Source organism: Galleria mellonella, unplaced genomic scaffold (genome assembly GCF_026898425.1).
Source record: "Galleria mellonella isolate WM207_F2 unplaced genomic scaffold, CSIRO_AGI_GalMel_v1 utg87, whole genome shotgun sequence".
Lineage (NCBI taxonomy): Eukaryota > Metazoa > Arthropoda > Insecta > Lepidoptera > Pyralidae > Galleria > Galleria mellonella.
The window spans coordinates 1,732,781-1,748,791 of NW_026442166.1; the positions used below are offsets into that span (position 1 = coordinate 1,732,781).

Genomic DNA, 16,011 nt, shown 5'->3' on the forward strand with positions numbered 1-16,011 from the left:
ACATAGTACAGATAATTTGCGTTATGAAATTCAAATTAGTCCAACCATGAGATTGGTAAAAGCTTTGATATGTATTTCTTTGTGTAATTTTTTTTTTACTATTATTTTGTTCTCAATACTACCTCCTTATACGTTATAATTTTCCATGACGAACGAACGAAGCCATTGCAGCTATTTTATATCGCTAGACATTCACAGAACGGTCTCGAAACTGTAACATCGTTTCTCGCGGCCGTCTGCATTTAAGAACTCCTTACATCCGTGCCTTCTAAAGTAATTAGTTCTGTTTTAAAATTACAATTTTGCATACTATTTTAAGTGTACACTGAAATAGTTCATTGCGCTACAAATTTCACGCATATTCAGTATTTTGATCACGGTAAAAATTTAAGCTTACTTTAGTGAGATGTTGGTACTTAATATTGTAGCGTTAATAAATTTATTTGTGGCAATATTTAAATGTTATGCGAGTAAGCTTTAATATACTTATATTTTTTTCTTGTTTAGTACCTAATTATATCTAAATAATCATGAATTCCCTCCATTACTTTTTTTTTAATATGATTTGTGGCAACGACAATACATTTGTGTATTGCTCAACATTATGCTCATTTTATCCATAATATCTAGTGTTTGCATTGATATTATAAAATGTATTGTATGTATAAATGATTTTGATTGATTTAACTTCCTATATAGTTTTAGTACGTTTTGTTTGTCGATTTGATCTGTGACGTTAACGGGCGAACGCCTGTTGTATTTAGTATAGCTGAATGAAATAAACATTTACTTAGATCACTAAATGTCTTTTATTATATTGGACATAAAACACCATGTAATATATTTATTTATCCTTTATTGACCATATTATGAAAACATGTTTGTTACAAAAGCGGACTTAATGCTATAAAACATTATCTCCCAGTGAACCTTTATATAGTGTATTATATATTACCACAGATCGGAAGATTCTTTAGTGACGACCCTATACGGGCAAACGCAGTGTAGGACAACCCCCACTAGATGGAGTGACGACCATAAATGCATTGCAGGGAGTGGACGCAGGTGGCTCAGGACAGGATCCAGCAGTGGACGGATAATGGCAGAAATGATGATGAAAGTATACAAGTAAGAAAAAGAAGCATAGAAAGGATGATAAAACGGATTTCCAATGGGAAGGTTTAATCTGGTTATACGTCTTTAAAAGGTCCAGATTGATTGATGTAATGATGACATGGAGTTGCCTTAAATTGTAGGATTATTCTCAGATAAACTGAGAAAGGAATCAAGATATTAGAATTTCTTCATTCTATTTTACATATATATGAACGCTGTATCATGTTCTATGGCCCCACTGAAAATTGGCGTTATGGCATTATCAAATACCATAGCATATGCTATGGTATTTGGTCCCATTCGGTATTCACTGAAGTACGTGTCAATTGGTTAATGTTTTTTTTTCTATTTTGTACATCTATGTGAAATGCCGAAAAAAGAATCGGGCTGTTTGCATGAGACTAATTATGACAATTGATTATTAAGAGATGTATGAAGTCTTTAGCACTTAATTTTTTTTCTATAACCAGGGGTCTACCATGAAATATACTCAATTTCGTGTTTTTGTTCGTATCGAAATTACGGTGAAAATACATAAATGGACGTTTAACATTTTCTTCGACGTAAATCCTACTATTACAGTCCAAAGGAACGATATTTTAACATGTTTAATAATTTTAAATGGTATGTATTATGTATTGCCGTGTAGTGGATAGAATAGGTCACTCCTTCCTTTCCCGTAGGTGTAGAAAGGCGAGAGATGGACAGCAGCGTTCCTCTTAAAATGTCTCCAAAATGTATGTAACTGCGATTGCCAATCCGCCTGTCAAGCGTGGCAACTTCTGGCAAAACCCCTCCAAGGGGAAGGCTTATGTTCAGCAGTAGACAGTTAAAGGCTGATACCGTCATCAGCCTTTAACTATGCCGTATTATGTAATTTTAAAATCAAATTTGTTTCGTTTATTCATGAAATTTTGTAAAATATTTTATGGTAGACCCTCTGGTGTGAATAAGTGTCTCGTAATGGAAATTCATAACTATATAAATATCTATGACTGGGTTGTGGGTAAAGAGAGGAATAAAAAAAATAGTTCTGATAAAATTGTTTTATTGAATTGAGAGCAAGCAGTAATAGAATTGATTTTAAGTTAAAACAAGGTGAAATACTTAAATATGGCAATTTTAAAAATATGTAATAATAAAGATAATTGTACCTATACAGGTAAGTACACAATAAAATGGGTACGGGTCCCAGGAATATCATAACTTTAGTTTTTGAAGGAGGAGTAAAGTTACATACTAATTTTTACATCTAGTTTTATAACATAATTTGAACTAAATGTTTTGTGATACGACTCTATGGAATATATATATTAATAATAAAGATTGTGTCCCACAAAAAACCGACTTCAATCATGACAAAACCAGTTCTTTTGATCTAAAACTTAAAGTACTGAACCGACTTTGATAAAATTTCTATGGGTGGTCCTATAGAAATTTTATCTGTAAGTATATCCTTTCAGATAAAGAATTTTTCAAATCGGTTTAGGTATAACTGAGGAAGTTATGAGGTAACAAACATAAAAAAATATAACTGAATCGAGAACCTCCTTCTTTTTGAAGTCGATTAAAAATTACAATTTATAATGTTTTGTCTTAATTTACTGTATTACAACATAAGTTTCTAGTTTGTTTTTTAAACTATTTTGACAAATGCCTTAAGAAATAAAACATAGTCATAGTATATTTTACTTAAGTTACGCACAAAAGTGTCTAAAAGATCAGTAATATTAATGCATAGTTTATTTCTTGTTTATTTAATTTTATAATAGGCAAATGATAATATAACAAATAAATTTATCTAAGTCATTATTCAACAAGAAACACATTGCACAGACGGTGTTGTAAAATGAGAATTAATATTATAACAGTAAAAATATGTCATTACACACTCCATTTATGAGATATAGGTGACAAGAAAAACGTAGTAAAACTGTACAAAATCATCTGGGTAAATAGGATATATACCTTGCGCATAGTACGTATGGCCAGCATAAAAAATGGAAGTAAATGTATACATATTAATATTTTAAAAACTTCCATAGACTATCGCATACACAATCAACGTTGAAAACAAAACTTTTTTTATGTTTTGACATTGTTATTTATTGTTTTCTTTCATTTTATACGAAAGAGTAGTAAGACTTCTAAACCTTTGTGGTAATTTTTAATCTCAGTTCCATACACTTGGTATCCTCATTTTATTACTGTAATTGATTGTTTTAGTGAGTATAAATTACTCACAATGTTACATTATTAACCTTTAATCTCTAGTTTAAGTATACAAGGAATCATAGTATTTTAATACCTAGGAATTTTAAATCTATATTGCATTTGGACAATGGAGTATTTATTATTATTTAATGCATGATTAAATTAAACTAATGCAGTATAGATACAAATTAGCAGTCTTATTATATTTGTTGCGATATTATAACAACCCTTTCGAATGCAAGGCACAACTTTCCAGTAACAATCATCACAACAATTCTCTTGGTACCATAACACTTAAAATCAAAATTAAGAATAATAAACCAAAATTGTATTATTTGGTATTTAAACAAGATTTGGAGTCAATATATAACCATTTATAGATGAGCAATGATTTGTTAAAAAGTGCTTATAATCGCTGTAAAAGTCTAAATTAATAACTTAAATCCAATTGAACATCCATCTTGTTTGTGTAAAAATACACAATGTTGTATAAACGTACAAATGGTACAGAGATAGTATTTACAGAAAAAAAATTAAAAATTACATTATATTACAGGTTACATTATATATAACAAAAATATCATAACAATAACAAAAGAATAATTTATGTTATTTGTTTTCTTATCAATCATCTTTTTTTAACAATCAGTTAATAATATCATCCTTTAATATAATACAACCCATTTATATAAGTATAAAATGTAATACACTATACATATACTTATAACATATCTCGTACATTATCACTAGGAGTCTTCTCCCATATCTGTCCTGATGTATACAGTCTATATATTTTATTGCTTACTAGGCTCTGACCAAATTTCAACATTGCACCTTCAAACTTATGTTGAAATACCTGCATCTGGGTTTCATTGTATCCAGCACCACTTGGATGGTATGCCTTTGGATCCCTACATTCTGTGTACTTATGAACTCCTAGTATATCTAATGGCACAATTTTACTGCTAGAATCTAGATCAAAAATATCATCATAATTAGTCATAGTGTCTAAGTTTCTAATATAAATAGACTTAAGCTCTTCAGACAACATATAGTAATGAGTTTTCTTCATAACAGTTGGATATCCTATCTCGGCATTATCATCATCATATTGGTTCAAACAGAACAACAGAGGTTTTACTTCTACAGTTCGTGTTTTTCTCGTAGGATCAAAATCATCAAGTATAGCCTTCATATTTGTATGAACACGAGGTACCAAAAATTCATCCCATGACATTACAATTGCATGACTAGCTTTATTTGACTCATCCTTATCAAATTTAAAATGTCTGAATAAACAATCTAACTCTATTGCATTATGTACAATTTCATATGACTTTGCAAAGACAAAAGGATAGTTTAATGGAAAAAATTGTATAGTCCACTGAGTGATATCTGAGGGTAATAAATTCAATCTTCTAATAATATCTTCAGATATCATGCTATCATAGATGGTAAATGAATTCACTCCCATCATATGGTGAAATACGAGAAACTCTATAAATGAATCACGTGATACTAATGGCACTTTATTAGGTATAACACAAATGGCGGGCTCTATATTATTAACAAATCGAATACTGCTCCTTTCTCTTGGTTTACGTTTGGTGTTAACTTCAATAACTCTATTGATAGGTGCATGAATTGGATTTATATTATAATTGTTCATATAAAAGCTTACACCTTTGGGTTTACCTATGTTTTTGCTCAGGGAACAATGGAATATATATAAGCAAAAATCATTGATTGGTTCTGAAACTATTTTAAAAGTGAATCGACCAGCTTTTGGTTTAGAGACATTCTCCAGCCAGATATTGCATCTAAAATTAGGTCGCACACTAGCTTTTCCAATAACAATTGTGTCAATGTTATGTGCATGTGTTTGAGTTAGTTTTTCATACTTCTGGTATGATTGCAGAAAAGAGGAGTATGAATAGAAACTATCGTCGATTTCTTGAAACAGCGGTGGCGTTTCCCGGACCTCCATGGAGGAGTTTCTTAATATTTCTGATAGCATGGTAGCATTGAAACCAGGCCCGCAAAATTCGATCTCGGAAAGACCTGGTTTCCCGAAGAAGTTCAACACTTCCAGTACATACCGTAACCTATAGTATTCATGCCGGTAAATAAGTAGTGTGACGATACTCACAAAACAAACAATAACAAGAATCAGCTGGTAATATTTCCTCATAGTTACGCCTGGTTTATGGGCGGACTTCATTTATTTGCCGGCATCTAAAATAGATCATTAGTGTTGTAATTATATAAATGTATTTTATGAGCTACTAAAATTAGAATCAGAAATTTAAAAAGTACAACTAAAATCCTTGTTAGGTGAGAATTCACTAATTGTAAGCTAAAACTTACTCAAAACTATAGGTATCATTTGTGATGCCATGCAGTGGATGAGTGGATTGATAATTACTTGATTAACAGATTAGAAGTTAATTATTGGATAAGAAATGAAATTTATGAATGTGTATTTTACTTAAATATTTTTATTTTCCGTTTAATATTAAAAATTACAAAATCAAAACTAAAAACAAGAAAATACTTTTCAATGATTTACAGTTACTAATTTGACACTGACAGTTTAGATTTGTGCTAAAAGATTCGGTTGCCATAATTTTTTCTCCACAGAATATAAGTTTTGTAATAAGACTAAATACTAACTGCAGCTTGACTCAAGCATGCACATATTGCATTTATTGCCATTTGTAAGGCAGAAACAGAGCTACTTGTTTTTTCTTTGTTTTATTAGCAATAATTTTTCAAGCCTATTGTAAAAGAAAGCTCATCTACGGATCATAAGAGTTGCCATCTTCAATTTAATTAAAAAAAAAAATAAAAGTACAAGTCATCCGCATTCGGCCAAATTACGCTGTCAACCGCATCGGATATCAGCATTTTTGTATTGTTTTGTATAAGTTTGTTTAAATAAAAAGAATATAAAATATGTCAGCTAACGAAGCAGATACGTTACGACAGTTTTGTGATGTGACCGGTGTGGACGAAGTAAACGGTAGATTCTATTTAGAATCTTCCAATTGGCAACTTGAAGTGAGAATCTTTTTACAATAAGTTTGTTTTATTATAAATATTAAATGATAGGTATTTGTAGTTACTTACAAATAATACTTTACAAGCCAGTGCTGCCTTGGCAATGGTTTATTAGTTAAAAACTTCATAAAATATTATTTTCTTATTACAACCTCTTTTGTCAATTTATAATTATCACTTTTGTATCTACCCCGTTTTTTTCTACGTGATCGTAAATTTACCGAAGGGAGACTTTACAAAAGTCGTTTGCTTGGGCACCTCTATCCCATTCTTGTTTCTACCGTGAAGCAGTTGTGTTTGTATAGCTATGTTTTGGTTTGAAGGGTGGGATATGACAGTAAATTTACAGGGTACAGAGGAATAACACCTTAGTCCTCAGGAATGGCAACGCATGAAGGGGCGGGGGGTAGGGGTATCATGGGCGAAACAGTATATTCTATTATGTACATGGAACTGGTCATGTGTATAGGCCATGGTTACCACTTTCCATTAGGTAGACCGTCAGCTTATTTACCATTGTAAGTTGCATAATATATATATGTATTTAGTATGATCCGTGTGTGCTAAATTCCATTGGAATCCATATAGCTATGAAGGTGTTATTGAGTAATAAACATTGAGTTAAAATTTACATGTACAATATAGAATGAAAAGCTCTTTATTTTTGTTATGTGATAGAATCATCATTTTGAGATTAATATTATGTACTTACTTACTTATGTAATTTTTATGTATCTTTGTCTTAACATATCTAAAATATAGTGATGATATATGAAAATATATTAATATGTATAATGCTGCATTTGGAATTTTTAATTGATAGCATTCTTTCTGTAGTGTAACTAAGAATGGGCACAGTTTAATTGCAGATTTTTAAGTGTATTGTTTATATGTTAACTGCAGGTAGCATTATCAAGTTTCTATGAACACGGTGGTAATGTTGAGGAGCCTGCTGCATCGGCTCCCTTTGCAAACTTATCAAATAGTGCCATGGACACACAACCCAGGTCACCAGTAAAATCCCAAGACAAGGCAAAAAAGAAAACCACAACCTCCAAATTTGCAACCTTGGAGTCTCTACAACAGGACAGTTCCAGTGAAGATGATGAAGGTATATATTTGCTTTTATTTTTTAATGACTTCGACAAAAGTTTGCTTGGGTACCTTTGTCTTTTTCATATGTCTTGTTTTTCGTACAAAGCAAGATGCTGTAATGCAAAGTGCCATACATACCTGAAGACAACTTTCAGATGAAGTCAAACAATTATTGTTTTGGTTTCATGAGCGAGATGTATGTCAACTTCTTGTATGAGGATGGCCTATGTTCAGCAGTGGACAGTTAATGGCTGATAACATGATAATAAAATGTGTCCAATAGTAGGACATGGGGAGGAAGGTATGCTAGTATGAAGTAATGGGATCTACTAGCCCCATTGCTAGCAATGTAGGGTACAATGGATCGATTTCCACTTGGTTCTCACTGGAGATCATCATGGTTAATTTTTCTAGAACTTGTCAGTGACCTGCTTTTATCCTCTCCTATCATCATTCACTGATGCCTCATCAGCATGTATCAATAGTACAGGTGGGCTTACAATTCCATTTTCACCCATGAAAAAAATTGTGGGACATGGGTTAAGAATTTTGCAAAGAAAATATATGGTGTAAGAAGAAGCTTTTATACTATAGCATTCATTCTTAAATCTATTCTCAGTGAAGTGTTATTGAGTAACAGACATCCATTCATATATTCCAATATACATACAAACACTTTGACAAATTTTCACAATTATAATATTAGTAGAATCAAATTTAAAATTTGCAATCCTTTCTAAAGTCTCAAAATCAAAATATGGTTGGATCACAAACAGAATTAAAACAGTTGTTGAAGAATTTTTCTGCAATGAAGCATCATGTTCCGAAAGTCTAAAAAAACTATCAATAATATATAAAAGTTCAAATGATAGTGAATCTTTGCATTCTGACATCCACCAGGAAATTGAAATGTTAAAATAAGAGATTGAGAGATTGTTATGTGAGAATAGTATGTTAAGGAAAGAGATAGCAAGATTAAGAAATGAAACAGATGAAGGGGCAGGTCTGTAAAAGAATTTTCTTTGCTCTAAACATAATGATTGTTTTATTCCAAATTTGAAAATAGAAGTCTTGTTATTTAATTTGATACTTATATATGATGACAATGCAAAAAATATGCTATATATATAAAGTATTAATTATATAAGAACTTTTTCTTTGTTGCAGGTCAGGCATTTTATGCAGGTGGTTCAGAGCGTTCTGGTCAGCAGATTCTTGGCCCTGGAAAGGGCAGAAAAGATATTGTTACTGAAATGTTCAAAAGTGTTAGAGAGTGAGTATTGTTTTAGTTTATGGAGTACTTAAATTAAACGGAGAGTAGATTAAAATTAACTTTAAGGCCAAATCAAATTTACACTTAATTTTGAGCAAAAACTTAATTACGAGTCTATGGGTTTTACAACATATTCTTTTTATTCTTTCTTTTATTCTTTATTGTACACAAAACATACTGGTAATTACAATTCATTATAAACATAATGAACAAAGGCGAGCTTATCTCTAATAAGAGATTTCTTCCAGCAAAACCTTTTAGTTTAACTTCACCTTTATTTCAATTTATTGTAAAGACAACTTTGTCTTTACTAGACTACTACTATTAATCCTAAACAGTTTAATGTATGATGGGTGCCAAGGACCTTACAAAAGCCACAACAAAAAATACAGTAAAGACAAGCCAAGAATCAGTCATAATTTTATTATGGTTCAGTTATTGTTCATGTCTCTATAAGCGATTGGTATTATTTTCCTATAAATAGGTCATTACATTGTTTGCGACTCCTATTGTTTTTTTTTGTAATGGGTAAAAATGGCATGGTAACCTCGCCTGCGGTATCGGTATACACCGGCGAGGTACCAGTGAGAGGTGATAGGTGAGGAGGAAAAGGCAGGTCAGTTATCCCATCTTGACACATTTAATGATATATTAGTCACGATAGGGTATATTGATAGCAATGGGTACTAACCTCCCCATTATTAACAATTCCTTCTCCCTGTGACTTCCATTAAAAAAAAGTATATATATTCTGTCAGACGCGGCGCTGTAGTGTTTGAAGATGAGCCGTCTTCCGCAAGTAGAGGCCGTGGTGGACTCTTCAGTGGAGTAGGATACAGACTGGGTAATGAATTTTAATCACTTCTATTTCATACAATAGCATACATTTATCTCATTGTGAAAGACTTAAGTCATATAAACCTATTTTAGCTATTCAACTATTTTGTCTTTTTCTTTTGCCATAAATTTTCAATATCCAAGAAAGAGATAAAATACTGTGATGGTTAATAATGAATACGTTTGTAGTAGGTATTAATTTTTATTTATAAAGCGCTTATTTCTTTTTTATAAAACTCATTAGAAACATATAGAAAATAAATAAATAAATTTTCTATTAGATTTGAAAACTATGAGTTTTCCAATTAGCCTTTTTTTGTTTGTATGTTGTGCAATATCTTTATATTGAGTTCACTTCCATGTAGAACCTAAAAAATTTTAAATTAATATATTTTTTTTGCAAGATTAATTAACTATTAAGATTTTTAATGTTAATAGTTTTAAGATCTTAATGCACGCTTTTCGAAGTTTTCAAAAGTATCTGGTGTTTTGTATGTAATTGTTATTATACTACATACAGGTCAAACAGCCGATGATCATGAACAAGTGGCGCCATCAAATTCTGCGCAGCCTCAGGTGAGTGCTCTTCTATTAACTATTATCTATTTTTCATTCAATAAGGATTGAAAATAAATCTTATTCCAATTAACAATTAAAATATTATTAATTATTTTTGTTCCTTGACTTATAAATAAAAAAGAAACATGTTCTAAATTTGAAATAAAAAAAAAAAATAGTCAAAGTGTCAATTTTTTGTGGTGTTTGTAAGTTTTATCTAGTTTCCACTAAATATTTTTTTGTAAAATATCTCTAATTTTAGCCATTTGTGCAGAAAACCGCTACAGTTGGGATGCCCATAAGAAATGCCTTTTTTCTGCACAACTAGTTCCAACTAGGCTTTCTTCTTTCAATTATAGCTATGGTTATTATTGCCATTCTTTTGCCAATTGCCACCTTTTATAAACAGTTGTTAACTCATATTACTATTCTCAGCATATTTACTTGCCGATTAAAATGATATTTAATTTTATGGACCTTTTCACGTTGTTGCGAATTACATTATAGGAGAATTCTCGGTCAGTGCGGCTTCAGCTGTACCGGGAAGGGTTCACAGTGGACTCTGGCCCACTGCGACATTATACCGACCCGGAGAATGCGGAGTTCCTCAATTGTATACGTAGAGGGTAAGTGACAACACATACACAAAAGTACACTACACACTGATAAATACATGAGCTTAACATGCCATACATAGATTACACCAACGGTTTAATATATCGGATCTGATTTCGTTTAATCGAAGTCTTGTCCAAAGTTTTACTAAATTTCATTTATAGGGTGGGGATTAATTAAAATCTCACGTTAATTTTTCATTCTTTCTTGTTTCGCTAAAATGAACTTTAACACAGAAGATATCGGTGTTAAAGTTCATTAATGGAGTGGAATGAAAAACATCTTAGCATATGTTTAGCTATAGCTTAGCGCCATATTGTTCGTATTTTTGGTCGTTGATTATTGGCGATGTAAGATCGGCGACTGAATGTAGCAGCTACTTTGAATTTCGCATTTTACGTTGACTAGTTACTGTGTTAAATTTATGTAACAGTGTTAGCTTAAAATAGGTTTTATAGAACTGATTGCTGTTTATTAAGCTTTAAATGAATATAGAATTTAGATTTTGAGTAAAGACTCGAAACACACTAGAAATTAAATATCTATTAATGCCAGCATACGTGTACAGTAAGAAATAATATAATGCGCTGTTGTCTATATTATAGCGATAGAAGATCGGCGCGCGAATAACTGAACTCACATTGTGTGCGAGTAAGTTCTTGCGGAAGATCGGCGACTAAAGATCGACCTCATATGGCGCCAATACATTTATTTCATATGATTAACTACTATCAGTTGCACTAGGCTAAAAGTTAGATATTACGACATACCATCATTGCAAGTTTGAGATATATGCCATTGTTTATGATAATGGTTTTCTTTACAGCGAGATCCCCCCATCGCTAGGCGGCAGCGCGGGCGGCGGCGAAGTGCGGGTGAGCCTGGAAGACCGGCGTCACGAGGAGTGCCCTCGGCCGCAGCATAAGCCACAAGCCTTTGCTGGCAAAGGACACATGCTGGGCAGGTATGTCCACTGTCTGTGCTCATTTACGTTAGAACTTAATTGTAGATTTCATTGGCGTCGTAGCCAAAATTACCAGTGGCATTTATTAAATACTAGCTGACCGACAGATGACATTCTGTCTAAGGATGTGATTGATAAAGAGATTGAAAGGTTGATCGAGGAGCTAAATCTTGTCCTTGAATGTAACTTTCAAACTATCTGGTAGAATACTGAGAAATAGACATTTTTATAATAATGTTTAGACTTTGAAGTTTATCTTGGAGTTTACCGGGTTGACCATTGAAGCTCTCATTGTTTTTGCAGCCCTACGCCGCCGACGGCAGGCGCAACAGTTACAGCCGGGCCAGCGGATCGCGCCGCCAATTTGCGAGCCGCGCAGGACGCACTACGCCTCGATGACGGTCAACCCACCACTACCATACAGGTATTGTCATACAAATACTATCATTCAATCACCACTAGTAGTAGTTCTAGTTCAATGTTCATGTGGATCCCCTGAAAATCGTCGTAATAATTTTTTTATGATTTCATCACAATGGGCCATGTGAATTGCTTTCATCCTCACTGATGCTCCGTCAACATATACAGTCCAGTATCATCCTACCGTTTTTTTTTTGATGGGTGAAAATGGTACGGTAACCCCGCCTGCGCTAACGAGATACGCTGGCGGAGCACCAGTGAAGGGTGATAAATGAGAATGAAAACAGGTCAATTAGCCCATCATGATTAATTCATCAGGAATTAACCATGATACTTTCCAGGGAGAACCGCGAGGAGGTCGACCTGGTTGGGTATATTGCTAGCAATGAGATTTTCAGTCTCCATTACTAACAATCCCTTTCCCCCCATTATCCTACCGTTTTTTTGAATGGGTGATAATGGTATGGTAACCCCGTCTGCGCTATTGGTATACACTGGCGGGGCACCAGTGAGGGATGACAGATGAGGATGAAAGTAGGTCAGTTAGCCCATCCTGACGAATTAAACTAGAATTAGTCACGATGGTTTCCAGGGGGAACCACGTGGAGGTCGACCTGACAGGGTATATTGCTAGTAATAGGGCTATTTTGACCCCATTACTAACAATCCCTCTTTCCCCTATTATCCTACCGTTAGCTAATGCTAATATTGGTTAGTACAGATAGACTGAAAGTAATCAAAATAAACACTGATAATTCAGTAATAATACCAATAGCCTAGTCATAAAACTAGGTTATGAGTAATCGAGTGATAAATATTTAATTGTACATTCGAAACATCTAGACCAGACCCAAATAGAGTTAATTTGTTTTGGGATCTTATTTATACGTAACTCATCACTGTGCTGCGGAGATCGTCAAAGTAATGTACAAATAGGTATATCTATAGTGTACAATCGAATCTTATAAATAAAATAATAAGATAGTGCCATTTTGTTGTACTTGTTAATAGTTTTATTTAAATATTGCCTTTACAGTTCCGATTGGCGGACGGCAGTCGGCTAACGGGTCGATTCAACCACACGCACACAGTGGGCGAACTGGCTGAGTATGTCGCACGAGCAGAACCAGCGTACCAATTACATTCGTTCGCTCTTCTCACCTCGTACCCAACAACAGAACTGACTGACTCGAGCCTCACAATCGCGCAGGCCAATATTCTTAACTCGACACTGTTACAGCGGCTTAAATAGTCCGCCGTTTGATATTCAAAAGTTATTATAAAAATGACAGCTGTCAATTAGACGTACGGTAATGACATTTCAAATTCAATTGCACATTGTTGCAGTGACTCAGTTTTGATACCGTAAAACGGGGTCAATAGTGTATATTTTTTTAACTTTGAGATAGGTTTTCATATTATTTCATTACTGTGACTGGATACTATCAAGTATATTAAAAAAAAACATAGAACTACAGAAAATCAGTCGTAATTGGGCAATAAAAATATATGTTTTTCAAATAATTTAGGTTTCTGATTGTTTTTTTTTTCTCATGTTAAAACTTTAACGAAACCATTTCTATTTATCCACTGAATCCCATACACCCCGTTTTACGGTATTCAGAATAGATATCCATCTGACAGCTGTCAAAATGCGCGGCAAGTTAAGAGTGCCTATACCATAAGATGACGGGCGTTAATTTTATACAAATGAAAATGTTTAATCATTAGCTTATTTAATTGGTTCTCGCTGCTTAATAAGTAAACATGGCGTGAGAATAGGTAAATATATCTATTTAGGTAATTATTCGCAAAGTTTATCACCAACACTTAGCCATGATTAAATATTGATAACAATTTTAAATTATCACTCGGATATATTAAAACTTTTAAATTTTGTTTAAAATTTTACTGGTATTGAAGACATCCAATCTTATGGTATGCACACACTTAAGAGGCTCTTAAAATACAAATGGCAATATCAACTACTGTCAATGTTTTGTTTTTATTATTATTATTATTTTAAATGAGATGTAGGAATATCGTATTGTTAAATTGTATTTGCTTCAGTTTAGAATGTTTGTTGATTTATATCCGACTGTAATTTATTTCTAATACAAAATTTTACATTAAGTATCATATTTGAACAGAGACAAATTTTTCACCTTTGAAATACGATAAGTAACAGAATTAGTTATGGATGTTGCTAGGACTCGATCATAATGGACAAGTGATGCGCTTGAACAGTATTTATCCACTAATCTATTACAGTCTGAACACAGCATCTATTTTAAAACAAAGAAACATAACGTTGCTATTTTTATTCGAAGAGCCTCTTAACCTATGCCCTATAATTGATGATGTGATGTAAGACGGCGGGCTAATTTATTTTTACGCCTTTATAATAGTTATTGATTTGTATTCACATAAATAATGTATCTTGATCACGTGTTAGACAATAGTGGAATATTTATGCATTGCCATCAATTCTAAGGGCCATTGCATACGTGACATTTGCCATTTTGCGACTGCGACCTTGTTGAACCACGTTTACTGTAGTTTTAGATCATATGCAGTCATTTTCAATTGTATTTAATTGAAAGATAAGAAAGTTTCATTAAAATTACCACAGAAACCTTCAAATTAAATTAATTTTGAGAGTGTTTCTGAGATAATTAAAATGAAGTAACAAGTCAATATATTCAGTTAGTCGATGATTTAGTTTAGTACTATTATTGGACGTTAACAAATTGTCTATGGTTGGCATTTTGAATAAATTTATTCATATATTTATGAATTTATTTATCATTGTGTTGATACTTGTAGGTGGATGCATAGATTTAATTTCCATTCTTGTCAATATAAAGGCAGTGTCGACTCTTAACATAGTTACTTGCACGTGAAGTGTTCGGACTCTGTATCGAGTTGTTTAAATTGACTGTTGCTTGTAATATCGTGTGCTGTGGCCCTTACGTAGTGAGTACTGATCCAATATATTCTAAAATGTTTTAAAAGGATTTACAATATTCCAAAGGAATATCGTTAGGGTTGTCGACGTTGCAATGCCAATGTCTATGAATATGTTCCATTAATTCATTAATAAAAGAAAAAATCATATAATGTATTTTTATTTATTATGCTGTGATATTGTGGTATAGAGTTTTTTTTTTATACAACTTAGAATGGCAAACAAGCCGACGGCCCACCTGATGGAAAGTGGTAACCGTCGCCTATAGACATGAGCAGTACCATGGACATAACAGAGTATACTGTTTCGCCCATGATACCCCCCACGCGTAGCCATTCCTGAGGACTCAGGTGTTATTCCTCTGTACCCTGTAAATTCACGCTATATCCCACCCTTCAAACCGAAACACAGCCATGCAAACATAACTGCTTCACGGTTGAAATACGAATGGGACAGAGGTACTCAAAGCAATCAACTTTTGTACAAAGTCTCACTCTGGTGAATACAATATTAAAATAACATCTAAATCCAATATTTTTTATAGGACAACTCTTTTTATTTTAGCCGACCTAGAATCATAAAAGAATAAGCCGACATGATAATTATGTTGATAATTATCACAGAAGCATTCTCTAAATGAAATAATAAATTGAAAATTCAATAAATCGATTGATATTAATTTGTTCTATTGGGCTTATGGCTTATCTATATAACCGTCTTATGGTGGAGTGATATAAATATGTCGCCGATTTACTAGCAACACTAATAAATATTTTTATTTCTGTATTGGTAAATAAAAGTTCAAACGAGTACCACGCGATATTTAGTTGAATTTATTACACAACTTCAAAGGCAGTACAGTTTACGAAAACGTAGTACAGTTTACGAATA

At 32.8% G+C, this 16,011-nt stretch overlaps 2 protein-coding genes across 2 annotated transcripts; one reads left to right on the top strand and one right to left on the bottom strand.

Moving 5' to 3' along the window:
- Positions 1 to 2,147: 2,147 nt before the first annotated feature.
- Positions 2,148 to 5,926, bottom strand: LOC113509372 (uncharacterized). The gene is made up of 2 exons (XM_026892691.3): positions 5,698 to 5,926; positions 2,148 to 5,565 (listed from the first exon to the last, which is right to left on the bottom strand). Exon 2 carries the CDS (start codon positions 5,549 to 5,551, stop codon positions 4,052 to 4,054), a length of 1,500 nt encoding a protein of 499 aa, XP_026748492.2. The 5' UTR covers positions 5,552 to 5,565; positions 5,698 to 5,926; the 3' UTR covers positions 2,148 to 4,051.
- Positions 5,927 to 6,180: 254 nt separating this feature from the next.
- Positions 6,181 to 15,272, top strand: LOC113509409 (NSFL1 cofactor p47). Its single transcript, XM_026892749.3, has 9 exons — positions 6,181 to 6,390; positions 7,294 to 7,501; positions 8,653 to 8,758; positions 9,517 to 9,602; positions 10,116 to 10,171; positions 10,661 to 10,779; positions 11,595 to 11,732; positions 12,036 to 12,156; positions 13,189 to 15,272. The coding sequence occupies exons 1-9, from the start codon at positions 6,286 to 6,288 to the stop codon at positions 13,402 to 13,404; spliced, it is 1,155 nt and encodes a 384-aa protein (XP_026748550.2). The 5' UTR covers positions 6,181 to 6,285; the 3' UTR covers positions 13,405 to 15,272.
- Positions 15,273 to 16,011: the final 739 nt, after the last annotated feature.

What these genes read in the sequence shown, in the direction of transcription:
- LOC113509372 (XM_026892691.3), bottom strand. Translation starts at nt 5,551, where the DNA reads ATGAAGTCCGCCCATAAACCAGGCGTAACTATGAGGAAATATTACCAG.
- LOC113509409 (XM_026892749.3), top strand. Translation starts at nt 6,286, where the DNA reads ATGTCAGCTAACGAAGCAGATACGTTACGACAGTTTTGTGATGTGACC. An exon ending in CTTCCAATTGGCAACTTGAA is followed by an intron (nt 6,391 to 7,293) that starts GTGAGAATCTTT and finishes TGTTAACTGCAG; the next exon opens with GTAGCATTATCAAGTTTCTA. An exon ending in CAAATTCTGCGCAGCCTCAG is followed by an intron (nt 10,172 to 10,660) that starts GTGAGTGCTCTT and finishes ATTACATTATAG; the next exon opens with GAGAATTCTCGGTCAGTGCG.